The sequence below is a fragment of the Hoplias malabaricus genome, chromosome 2, assembly GCF_029633855.1.
Source record: "Hoplias malabaricus isolate fHopMal1 chromosome 2, fHopMal1.hap1, whole genome shotgun sequence".
NCBI classification, from domain to species: Eukaryota; Metazoa; Chordata; class Actinopteri; order Characiformes; family Erythrinidae; genus Hoplias; species Hoplias malabaricus.
Window position 1 is genome coordinate 74,733,203 of NC_089801.1, and position 13,730 is coordinate 74,746,932.

A 13,730-nucleotide genomic window follows, 5' to 3' on the forward strand; every position below is an offset into this window, starting at 1 on the left:
ACAGATCAAATCACACCCTCCAAGACAAATCACAAACACAGAAAGCTGCTATAGAGACCAAGCCACTTAGCCGGCATAAATTCATAGTGCCCTGATAACAGAGAGAGACACTAAAAACTACACCTCAAATGTGGTGGAAAATATAATAGAAAATAACTTTGAGTCTTAAAGCTTAAGATGGGTTCTCATTACTGCATTTCATATTCAGATTTTTAGTTCCATCTTAATAGGTGCCAATTAAGAATTCATTCATATCTGCAGCATGAGGGAAATTACATATACAAGCCTATGAGATAAGCTTATGCATTAATTAACGCAAAAATTCATTTATAAGTAGACTTCCTGGGCTGACATACAGTATATATTGTCAGGTTATTAACTGAGTGTGATTTGTAGTTGCTAAAGCCTATGTCAGCAATGCTAGTTAAATATTTACAATTAAAAGCAGTGCAGCTAATGTCTGTGGAAATCAAAAAAATTTTTTTACAGAAATGTCTTTGGTAATTTTATGAATATTTGTTAGTTTTATATCTGGGTATTTTTTCCAATTGCTTTTGAGTACGGTCTTCATACTCAGTTCTGGTGGCATGCCATATTCAGCCACCAGAACTCGCACTGGAGCACTATCATCTCAGATCAAACATATACTTCTTATTCAGCCACACCCCTGTCAAGGCATAGTAGCAACAGTGCAAGTCCATAGGACAGAAAGGTAAAAAAATGCAGTTGCTGAGCATAGGAGAAAACAGCAATATTATTTCTTATCATTCACATTCCACCTTAAATGTTGCTGTGAAAATTTGTGTAAATGCCCCGAATGAGAAGGGGAAAAAACATAGAGCAACAGTATAAGTTTAATTTAGAGCACCATTTAAAGTGGAAAAGAAAATCCAAATATCATTACCATCCAAAGAAAAACATGTATTTCCATTTATGTCAATTTTACTGCATATTTCAACACAGCAGATTTTCCTCATTATGAATTGACTAATAAAAATCGTCCAAAATAGGGGTGGCACACCCTATGATTCTGGGTTGGCTCCAGACCTACCGTGACCCTGAACTGGATAAGCGGTTACAGACAATGAATGAATGAATGAAAAATATTTTTATTTAGGCTTCCAGTGAACGTTGAAAAGATTAATTCCATCTCCTATAAAGCTGATGTTAGAGACACATGTTTTCATGTGGACAGCATTGATATGTTTGCGAATAAAAATCTAACTTTAGCCTTATATCTGCTCTATTAGTCTGCCAGCATGCCACGTAACGGGGGGCAAGCATACATTTTCTGTAACCGCTATCCAGTTCAGGGTCACAGTGGTTGTAATTCACTCCTCATCACAAATTTTTCAAAAAACCATTGCTGCTTGCTCAAGCTTGCTTACTGAAGTGAACAACTAAGGTGAAAGTTTGCCAGGTCTAGTGGCAATACGTATTTTTGAACATTGATTTTACCAGTCCAATTAGAACATTTTTAATGTTTATTTATCAACTTTTTTTTCTTTAGTATTCTTTATTTCTCTTTAGTTTTGGGGGGCATTTGGCAAATCTTTTGGGGCTTAAGACCCGTAAGCCACCCACTCCCTCCACCCCTGGTTTCTGGCCTTATCCTACACAAATATACAAAATTGTGTATAATACAGACCCGTTCTAAAAAAATTGAATATCATGGAAAAGTTTATTAATTTCCATAATTCCATTCAAAAAGTTAAACTTTCATAGATTATAGATTCAGGGCCCAGTATTTATTTGTTTATTTTCACATAATTTGGGCTTTCAGCTCATAAAACCCACAAAAACAGGATATCAAAAAATTAGAATACTGTGGAGAAATCAGCCCAAATTTTGCAGGGCATGAATGTTTTAAACTGAGTGTGACACTAATCATCTACTAAACTCAAAACACCTGCATAGGTTTCCCCAGGTGTCATTAAATTGCTTCAGTATGGTTCAATTGTCTCAGTTTGGTTCAATATGGGGTAGACTGCAGACATAAAAACTGGCCACTTCTGAACCTGAGCCAATTTACGAAGCGTCTCAACTGGGCAAGGAGAAGAAGGGCTGGACTATTGGCCAGTGGTTCAAGGGTTTGGAGGAAGACGGGTGAGAAACACAACTGCTTGAGGTCCATTGTGAAATATCCACAGTCAGTCATGATTTGGGATGCAATGTCTGGTGCAGGTGTTGGTAAACTCTGCTTTCTTAAATCCAAGGTCACTGCAACAGTTTACCAGAATGTTTTAGAGGACTGCATGATTCCTTCTTCTGAGGATCTGTATGGAGAAGCAGATTTCATCTTCCAGCAGGACCTGGCCCCTGCCCATGCCGCCAGAAGCACCAAAGCCTGGTTTGATGCCCATGCCATCGCAGTGCTTGACTGGCCAGCCAACTCGCTGGACCTAAGCCCCATTGAGAATATTCTCAAGAGGAAAATGAGGGCCACCAGACCCAACAACAAAGAAGAGCTGACAGCAAGCATTAAGGATATCTGGGCTTCCGTAACTCCCAGGCAATGCCACAGGCTGATTTCCTCAATGCCACATCACATCGAGGCAGTGAAAGCAAAGGGATTCCCAACCTAGTATTGAATACTGACATATTGTTTTGAAAGTACCAAATTTTAACTGATTTGATGTGATCCTATTTTCTTTTTTTCTGCAAAAACTGAGAAGAAGTTTGGGCTGATTTCTCCACAGTATTCTAATTTGTTTAAATGGATCTGTAAATATTTAGTGACCTAATTTCTTTGCAATCTTGCATTCAAAAAGAACTTTGGAGTAAACATATATTTAATAAAGTTTCATATTAAAAATACAATCAAGTTGGCCAATGAAAATTTTGGAAATGTGTTCTTTGTAGTGTTTTCAGTTAAATAAATTAACAAATAAATAAACAAAAGATGTCCAAACTGTGCTGAAACTTTTTCTGGAATTTGGTTTGTAAATTTGAAAATCCAATGCTCACATATACTTTTTTTTATCCTTAGGAAGTGAAGAGTAATTTAGAGAGACTTGAAACTCCAGTGTCAGAGGCCTTGAACAAAAGCAAAATCCCTGTTCATGAGAATCTGTTGATTCAGCTCCTCAGTACTAATTGGGAAAACCTGAAGAAGCTTTATCAAGAGAGATTAGTGTAAGTATGAGTGACAGAATGCACCTTTTTGTTGCACTTTATTGTTTGGGGGGGGGGGGGGGTGCACATTTTTTGTGAATATTTGTTGGCTTTATGTTTGCGGTAGAACCATGGTGTTATGTAGCCTTTAGCTTGCTAATTAAGTAGGTTTTAGAATGTGAAATTCAGTATGGATATAACAATTTGATCAATATGTTTTTGAATATTATAAACAGTTTAGCTATTTAATTTTTTTCAAATTTTTTCCCCTTTACAAAATTTCTAGTGTTTTTGTTTTCCTTTCTTCCAGATATTTCAACAAGTGCAAGAAATACAATGAAGAACTAAAAGCCCTCCAGGGCTGGCTGACTCTTGCTGAGAAAACATTGGTGCTATATGAGCAAGACCCAGACCTCTGTAGAGCCCAACTTAAGGTAAGGATTGGTTATAATAACCAGGATATCACTCAGACTTTATTTTATTACACAAAATTTAAATGGAATCAAAAAGAGCAAAAAGACAGTGCAGAAGTGTTTGAAACTTTTACCATATTACACAATTATTTAATACAATAAAAAGTAATTTACTCTTTTAATTGGTTTCATTATCTTTGGTAAACTTGTAGAATAACCTAATATGCTTGTAGATGAGGAGGAAATAAGTTTAGTAGTTTCTTAATGTAGACTAGTTAACCCAGCCTATATATCCGCATATATATCCTGAATGGTCAGTGGAACTCAGAATGGACAGTGGGTATAGATACAAGGAGGTGGTGATAATGTCATGGTTTAATTATGAAAAACTGTATAATAATAATAATAATAATAATAATAATAATAATAATATGAGTAATACAGTCTTTTAAGAACTATAACTGGATAGGTTATAACTGGACTACCTGAAGTTATAGCTGGATAACTGGATAACCTGAAGGAAATACCAGTGCTTGCAAATCAATAAATAAATCCTTGAATATATGGAAGATATTTAATATAGTTTAATTCTTGACATTTATTCACTAATTCACTTTAGTTACATTATTGTTATCTGCATTTATCCAAACAAGGATCTCCAGAAAGATTTGGAGAAACAAGAGGCAGCAGTGAATGGGCTAAAGGTTCTGGGTGAAGATGTTGCCCTGCATTGTAGAAAAGAGGATGAAGATTTCATTAAACAGCAGCTTGTTTCCATCAGTATCCGCTGGGCCAAAGTGTACAATCAGCTTACTGAAATAAAGAGAAGGTAGATACTACTCTGTGGGTAACTTGGTAAACAGTATCTGCTGGGTGCAACCATTGCAAATACAAATAAAAAATTTGTCAAAAATTAATGTTTTAAAGCTAACAATATTAAGATTGTTTATGAATTCTGAATTATTCAGTGTTAAAACCAACTGTATTGTACAAAATGTTTTATTTGTTTATTTATTTATTTATTTATTTATGTATTTATATTTAAGTGGTACTGTTATTTTTTCCTGGTACTCTTACTGATGTTACTAATATTAGTACTATTACTGTAGATTTGTCAATGTGATACATATTACCTATTACATTGTTTGCATCGTTTTTTATTAAAATTTAATAGATCTGCAGGGGCAAACATTGCCCTTAATGAGCTTCAGGAAGAAATTGGGGATTTTCAGTCTTGGCTGGATAAAGCAGAGGCTGTGGCTGCTCTAGAAGTACACCCAGGTCATAAAGAGCAGCTCCTCACATCTTTAGAAACCGTGCAGGTATTTTTTAATTTTTTTATTTTATATATTTATTTATTTTTAAACACCATGTGCAAAACATATAGTGCATTCTTGCCCATCCAAATGACCACCCAGAAATTACATCCTAGAAACCTATCTGTCTTTTTAGGTTATAATGGAAAATAGTTTTATTGTCATTAAAATCAATTTATGTTATGTTAGATTTTCCAGTAACCTTTGAGCTTTTGACAATGGAGGACCTATGTATCCTTATGAACCTGACAAATTTTGATTTGCTGTGCTCTGTTTTGTGTGTGTGACAATATAAGGCTCAAGTATCAGAATTGCCAAGCAAAAAGCAAACATTACACAAGATGACCAACAAATGTTTGTCCCTCCCCGCTGATAAAATAAAATTTTTGGAAAACAATTTAAAGGTTATCAGCATGAGATTTGCCAAGGTAATTCACACATCCTCATGATATTTAATGTACAATTGTGTACGTTTTTTACAGTGTTTTTCACAATTCTCCAGATAATAATTCATATTTCTTAATTCTGATTTTTGAAGGTACCTTCGAATCTTTCTGAAAAGCAACAACAGATAGAAGAACTACTGAGAAGTCTGAGTCTATACCAAGAGCAACTTTCTAAGCTGTCCAACTGGGCATCCACTACTAGAAGTCAACTTGAACAGTTACCTGGAGACATGGACCATAAGGTAGTTTGTTATTTTCTTTTATGACCAAATAGGATAATGCCATGGTCATCTTAAAACCACTTTAGAAAAGGCATTTTATTTACATTTTATACATATGCTCTTGGACTTTGTCTCTATGTTTCAAACACATGGCCAGTATTCCCTCTCATTTAACTCCATCTTTGATTATGGAGGTTTTTAAGTAGCGTTTGTAGTGAAAATAGTTATGCACATGTTGCGGTGCCATAAAAACTACATAGCGGAGTCAATGATAATGAATTATTATTTGATTAATAATTATTTAATTCATTTTTTTAAGCTCCATGTTTGGGAGTCATTAAATAATGTTTGTCTAGTGTCTGTACCTGTCCAATTTTAGCTTGGACAAGTAGGCCATCTTCACATATTATACAGCAGAATTAGCTAGAATTAATTATTATTACTGAATTATGCTCATTGACCCGCTGTAGATTCTTGGCTCAAATTGAATCTGAACTAGAAGTAATAATTCTGTTCAAGATAAGTGCACAAACAAATAACCAAGGATTGGTTTTATCACAGAAGTGGTTTATTAATTGTAATATCAAATAATGAATATTGATTATACATTCATTTACTGAAATGGATTACAGCGATACATGAGGGAACAGGGAGATTAATTTATGAGGGAATTTCTCTGATAACTACCCTAAATTCTAGAAAGGCTATTGTTTTTCCCAGCAAGCATTTAGCACCAAACTCCTGATCTATGAAGAAATGAAACCATGTGACCTCACATATCCCTGGAGAGGGACTGGAGATAGCTGGGAGCATGTTGTGGACGTGCGGCGCAATCCGGCGCGGCTTCCTGGAGCACTGCAGCCGCTAGGTTCCTCTTTCTCCCTTGTGGCAAGGGACACGGCAAGCACTCTGTCGGAGCTGGTGGCTTTCTGAAGTTCTCTGTGGGAATTCTCTGTCATCGCTGATCTGCCGCCTTGTGAGAGACACGTCCATGCATGTCTCTCATGGGCCCTTTTCTCAGAAGGTCATTCTGAGGGCACGTGTGGCCTTCTCCGTCGCTGGTCCAGAAGCTTTTGTCATCACTTTGAGGATCAGAGGTCTGAGGTCTCCTTCAATGCTCAGGCTGTGGCGGTGAATTTTTGCTGGAATAACTACAGTCATTTTTACTATAGGTTTCTACTAGAGATTAAATTAAAATAGAACTTCTGTTCTATCTGGACCATGCTTGAGGGGCACAAGACTGTTTAAGAGAGCCATAAAAGTCTGACACCTGCAGAGGGCTGGAGAGTCATTTCAAAACCCGAGTCATTTCTCACTTTAGCCTTGAAAAAGTCTTAAAAAGTGAAGTGAAGGTCTTAATCAAGGTTGACTCTGTGTGTCTCTTTGCATTTTGAAAGATTCTTCTCTTGACCCTGTGTCATAAACAATGTCTTTTATTAAAAATTATTAATCTGTTCATCTCCACTACACTTTTATTTCCCGTAAAATGTGTATGTATGGATATTGTGTGTTGTTTGTGTTTTACCTCTCAACCTGGGGTTTGTGTACTGTACTGTACTTGGACAGAGGGTGGTATATCAGGCCTAAACAACAATAGAGCTCCGCTCCGGAATGGACCTTCTCAAAAAAGAATATCCGGGCTGAAATACTGCTCTCGGGGATGCCAGTGCTTTAACTTAGAATGTTTCCTTAATCTCAGATGACACATACTGGTCATTTTATTATTTAGTACACTAAATATATTACAGATTGCTCCTTTTAAAGTACACATCTAAGTAAACATCTTAAGATACAATGCCAGTCATAAGTATTTGCAACCCTGGTAAACAGGACAATGATTATTGTAAAATAAATAATTTTTACTTTGAATCTGTGAATGAATTATATGATTGAGCAAAAATAGCAATTCAAATTATTTAAAAGTACTTTTGGCCAATTAGTAGACTGTGAGGGCAATATTTGCACAAGTTATAACTGTGTCATATGTGGGTATATGCTTTGTTTTTAAATTTATTTTACTTTGTGTTATTGTAGACTGATGATGATATCCAAGCCAAGGCCCCAGAAGTAAAAACAATTTTGGATAAAGAGAAACCACAAAGCCAACCAGAAAGGGTGCGTACTTGAAAATTATATCACATTGTAAATATAATTTTAAACCCAAATCTTATAATGCACTCATACTACTCTCTGTGAACTATGAGTAAAAAAATAATTTACACATATTTTCTCTGCCTATTTTCAGAATCAATATGATCGTCTTAGTGCAGATTGGAGTGCCATTCAAATATTGCTGAAGGAATGGAAAAATAGATGCCAAGTTGCATGTAATGTTTCAGAAATATCAATTAATGCCTTTTATTATAGCATTCATGTTGTCAGACTTTTAACTGAAAACTTGTTTTTCTATGTAGCTGAAAGTTTGACAGGCAGTGTCCCAGAAGATGTCTCTGCACTGGATAAGTTCAGTAAATCATGGACAGAACTTAACAACTGGCTGTCTTTGCTTGATCACCGGGTCCTAACACAAAGGGTGATAGTAGGAGATCTTGATGAAATCAGTGACATGACTGCAAAACTTAAGGTGAGTTGAGTGTATTGCTCTGTATCAGGGGTTATTATCTTTGAGCTAATGATGGAAGAAGATTTCTAAAAAGTAAATAAATAAGCTAGTAGGGAAATATGTAAATAAAATCATTCAGCTATGATTTGTATATTTTAATGTTTTCAGCCTGGAGGCGGCGCCAGTCCTTCACAGGGCGACACACACTCTCACGTTTACTCACACACCGACACAATTTTTGAGTTGCTAATCCACCTACCACGTGTGTTTTTGGACCACGGGAGGAAACCCACGCGGACACAGGGAGAACACACCAAACTCCTCACAGACAGTCACCCACAACCTCAATGTCCCTGGAGCTGTGTGACTGTGACACTACATGCTGCACCACTAAGCCTTTTGTGCCAAGCATTTGGACTCATGATTTAATGAATAATCATATGTAACAATTTTGTATTGCAGTCATCACTACAAGACATGGAACAGAGATATCCTCAACTGAATAAACAAATCACTGCAGCACAGAACCTCAAGAACAAAAACAGCAATCCTCAGACTCGTGCTACAATTACAGATCAAAGTAAGTTCAATTTTCTTTATTTGCTTTAATGGAACACTATGTAATATGTTTACTTTAAAATTACAGCTTCAGATTCATTGTGATGCTTCACTGACATGTAAAAGGGTGAATATCACCTCTATCATTGGTACTCTGGGCTCAGCACTGCAGAAATTACACTCTGTAACTTTTGGAGGAGGGTAGGAATACATTTCCATTCCCACCCCTCCCCGTGGAATATAAATGGGTAAATATAAGTTACACTGGGGGGAGCCACAGGAGCAAAAAACCCAAATCCCATCTAGTGTTCTTTTAAATGGTTTTTGTATGAGGGTTTTGGTATGGGGCAGCTGTGGCCTTGAAGTTAGAGAAGCGAGCTTGAGGCAGGTTCAATTCCCGCTACCACAAGGAAACATTAATTCACGACTGAAGTGCCCTTGAGCAATGCCCTTAAGCTCCAAACTGCTCCCCGGGTGCCGAGGTGGTTGGCAGCACCCTGCTCCGGTTGTGTGTGTGTATGTGTGTTCACTGCCCCTAGTGTTTGTGAAGAATTGCTCACTAGTGTGTGTTTGTGTGTTCACTACCACGGATGGGTCAAATGCAGAGAAGTAATTTCCCTAAGGGGATCAATAAAGGTGTTTCATTTTTTTTTCTTCTTCTTCATGATCAGCCATTACCAGATGTTTCATCTGCCACTTTAATTTACCATAAAAAGGGGGGCCATATTTTCATAACTATGCCCTGGAAGTAAGCCATCATGACACCACATTGTGATAATTTCCTAAGCTGCACTGTATTGCTTTACAATCTATTTCTAAAAGAAAAAAACAAAGCTCGGTCTCATTCACACACTCACATATTGTTGGATAATATACATTTATTCATTCATTGTCTGTAACCGCTTATATCCAGTTCAGGGTTGTGGTGGGTCTGGAGCCTGGCAGGAACACACTGTGGAAGGGGCACTAGTCCTTCACAGGATGACACACACTGACACATTCACTCACACCTATGGACACTTTTGAGTCGCCAGTCCACCTACCAATGTGTGTTTTTGGACCGTAGGAGGAAATCGGAGCACAAGTAGGAAACCCTTGTGGACACAGGGAGAAAAAACCAAACCCCTTCCCTAGAGCTGTGTGACTGTGGCACTACCTGCTACGCCACCATGCCGTCCTGTTGTACAATATGTATTATTTAAAAAATAATATTTAGTATTAAAAAAGAATATGTCTTGGGTTATTGGGAGAACAGGCTCCCTTCCCTGTACATGGTATTTTGTTCAACACTTTTGGAAAAATCAGCTCCACAGTCTCAGAAGTCACACTGACAGGCTCATGTGCTGAGAAGTTACGCAAGTGTGGGGTGGGTCAGGCTCGTACTCCTTACAGCCGTGAACTCACAGCCTGCATTTATGCACATGTAGCAGAAGAGCTTCCTCTCAGGGATGCTATTCTCCTTTAGAGTGCTGTTCTGTGCACTTCAGGCCATGGCTTCCCCCCTAATATCTATTCAAATTACACTAAAGTTTGTCATAATTCTGGGCATTATATACTCTATTTCTGTTACCACAAAAGACTCAAGAGTAGTAGATCTGCATTTCTTTAAATCTGAATTTAGTGCTTGGCCAAAACACTACGGCTGGTTTCTTAAAAAGGAAAAATATATCTTACATTTCAAAATTATTATTATAAATGTAAACAAAACACTCTGCCCTTGGCTAAATATATTAGGAGGCATTTGGTTCCTACTGCATTTATTATTAACAATGCCAACATGGACATGGATGGATATATGGACATCACCATTATTGGTACTGTTGTTGTTGTTGTTGTCCACTGTGATGAGATGTGCCTCCTTAACAATTGTAAACAGACATTGAAAAACAGTTCTGTGACAAAAGAATTGGCTTAATATCCATATGTCCTTTCCTGTTATAATTGAGTATTGCCTTTTTTCCCCTTAAGTGGATAAACTACAATCACATTGGGAAGATTCACACACTAAGCTGATGGAAAGGGTTCTTCAACTTCAGAACATGTATCAAGACTCCAGTGAGTGGCTGGAAGCCAGAAAAACCATGGAGCCTCTTATAAAGCAAGCCACTGAAAAGCTAGAAGGCTGGAGTGGATTCTCCCATAGTACCGATGATTTAAAGGTATAAAATGTGTAGGTTAAGGTAATATGATTGCCTCAAGGGGCCATTTTCTGTTTGATAAATATAATTAAAAATCATTTTAATCAAATATCAAGCAAAACTAATTCTAGCACACTAGAGAAAGCCATCAAAGTGATATTAAATACAATAAAACAGCCGGAGTCATGGAATGACAATTCAAACTGCCCTTTTGGGATAATCGTCCTTGTATGAGACGTGAGATTTTTTCAGTTGCAGTTTAAGCATTTTCTCGTCTTTTTCAGTCATCATTTCATTAATACAGGACTGCCTATTATATCAGTGCAGTTAGTATTTATTTCAGATCCCTGTAATATATTGCTGTGCATGATGTGTAACTTTTCAAGCTCATTCACTATTGCCACTCAATTCATAAACTGAAAACATACATTAAACAAGTACAGTATATGTACATATGTACACTTTCTGCAAACCAAGTTTCAATAGTTGGAATATGCAACTCCGATATGACAAGGGGTTTTTAAAGTATTCCCAAGGACTTGTAGCAATATGGCTGCAAAACAGATGTATGCTGATTTTTAATGCATTGTTATTTGTGGTATTTTTAAATTTGAGGAAAGATTTTCTTAATTTGTTGGCTTAATCACGGATGCATTTAATGACTACTTCTTACCTTCGACGGGACATTTCCTGAAATCTCTTAGCATGACAGCATCACAAATATCTTTTCTTTTTTTTAAGATTTTACAGCATTTCAAGCCTTGAAATGCCTCTGCCACAGCTTTTAGGGGTGTCTTGTTTGCAGTTATCATAGAGTGTCTATTATATTATATATATTATATTATAGAGTGTGCACCATTTATGATTATACTTTGTAATTCATGTAATTTGCAGAAACTTGCCAAAGATATGCAGCAGTGGCAAGCTCAAATGGATGTGACCAATAAACTGGCAAGTAAACTCCTGACACTTTATGCAGATGATGACACAAGCAAAATTAAACAGATGACTGAGAGCATGAAAGCTGCTTTTGCCAACATCAGAGAGCGGTGAGTAAATGAAATAAGTAAAAATGAATATAGTTCCTTACAAAACATCTCTGAAAATACTTCTCAGCTTCTGTGACAGTAATAGGTTACGGATTTCTTTTATGGGTTAGAATAATTAATGGACATATTTCAGTAAGCTGTTAATGAATATAAATCAATGTATTAAGCCACAAATGTACAGTGCTTGCTTGCCACCTCAAACCCATCAAGGAGGATTACTCTGCATTTCTTAGGAATATAGTTAGATAGTAAATACAAATGTTAAATTATTTTTAAATCATTTTGGCATGAGGGAACTGATTTAAAAATGTGTGTTTGAGCATATTTACTTGAAACATGATATATTTCTGAAAACATTACATTGCATTTAATCTTTTTCTAGTACTGTATAAATTTGTTATTTGACAAAAAAAATGAGGACAAATCACAATAAAAGTTGTGATTTTTGAATATGGCTCAATATCCCTTGTTTACCACTGCTTGGGGAGAGCCTAATTTCTATTCATGGTAGAATGCACCAGGGGTAATTATGGGTAACATTCAGGTAAAACTTGATTAGTCAAGTTTAGATTAGGTGATTAGTCATTCATGTGAATTAGCACATATACAATATGGACAAACATTTTGGGACACACTACACTTTAGACAAGAAACAGTACGAAAATATAATGTCACAATTATAGTGGCCAGAATTATAACAGTTTTCAGTATTATTGCTATTTTTTCTAAAATACACTGAAAAGTCAAACAATATCGAATTACAAACTGAAATAATTTCAGCAAGATTTATTTAAAAGTTTTAGCAAGATTTATTATATAATTAGCATTATGTATTTATAAATAAAATTTAAACAGACCTATAGACCTCAATGAATAATAACTCATTTGCCTAATTTAAAACTGTAAAAGTCATCATGTGAGATTAAGATAAAGCAGATATTGAGTAATTATAAATGTATAGCTAAACCTCATATAATATGGAATGTATTAAGTTTAAATGGGTAGCATTTAAACAGATGCTACCCATTTCCCGATTCAACAGTTTGAAATTCTGGTTAGAACGCTTTCTGTTGTGCTTTAGATCATTCATTCATTCATTGTCTGTAACCACTTATCTAATTCAGGGCCACGGTGGGTCCGGAGTCTACCCAGAATTATGGGCGCAAGGTGGGAACACACCCTGGAGGGCGACACACACTCACACATTCGCTTACAGACTCACACCTAGGGACACCTAGTTGCCAATCCACCTACTAACGTGTGGTTTTGGACTGTGGGAGGAAACCAGAGCACCAGGAGGAAACCCACATGGACACAGGGAGAACACACCAAACTCCTCACAGACAGTCACCCGGAGCGGGACTAGAACTCACAACCTCCAGGTCCCTGAAGCTATGTGACTGTGACACTACTTAAAATTTAAACTTATGAAAGTTATTTTCTATTGATTAAGGGCTTTTTAATAACCAATCTTAAAATTATTTTTTTTATTTAGAATGCTGAATGTAAAGTCACAGGCTGTCATTAAAAAAAGTGGTTGTTGACATGTACACAGCACAGAGTTTGGTTGATGCTGATTGGTCTAACTCTGTTTTATATAAGCTAAATATCCCCATTTAAAAACTTGTTTAGACATTGTTTTTTATCACATAGGTTATAATTAAAATTAGAACTATATTAGTATTAAGTTGTAAATTTATTAGTAGAAATATTTTATAGAAACAATTAATTTCAGTCCTAGAAAAGGTTTAAATTTTTAAATATTGGCACCACTACATTTCTATTAGACAACAAACTTCTCCCATAAAACAGTTGCAATTAAAATGTTTTGATACTGACATGTTCACTTCTTCTGTTTGCATTGCAACTTACCAAAATAGCTAAGAAAATGTGGAATATTGCAATTAAGGGC

At 36.2% G+C, this 13,730-nt stretch overlaps 1 protein-coding gene across 6 annotated transcripts in view; it reads left to right on the top strand.

The window, feature by feature from the left end:
• The window catches only part of dmd (dystrophin), a 163,759-nt gene that overhangs the window by 63,743 nt on the left and 86,286 nt on the right, over positions 1-13,730 (top strand). For all 6 annotated transcript variants that reach the window (XR_010800422.1, XR_010800423.1, XM_066661558.1 and 3 more), the window contains 12 exons: positions 2,990-3,135; positions 3,425-3,548; positions 4,181-4,356; positions 4,702-4,849; positions 5,140-5,271; positions 5,382-5,531; positions 7,545-7,625; positions 7,756-7,837; positions 7,925-8,094; positions 8,536-8,653; positions 10,600-10,790; positions 11,664-11,818. Coding sequence is in view for 4 of the 6 variants with exons in the window: in XM_066661558.1 (XP_066517655.1) it covers positions 2,990-3,135; positions 3,425-3,548; positions 4,181-4,356; positions 4,702-4,849; positions 5,140-5,271; positions 5,382-5,531; positions 7,545-7,625; positions 7,756-7,837; positions 7,925-8,094; positions 8,536-8,653; positions 10,600-10,790; positions 11,664-11,818 (1,673 nt within the window). In the remaining 2 variants the exon portion in view is untranslated. The remainder of the gene's footprint in view (positions 1-2,989; positions 3,136-3,424; positions 3,549-4,180; positions 4,357-4,701; positions 4,850-5,139; positions 5,272-5,381; positions 5,532-7,544; positions 7,626-7,755; positions 7,838-7,924; positions 8,095-8,535; positions 8,654-10,599; positions 10,791-11,663; positions 11,819-13,730) is intronic.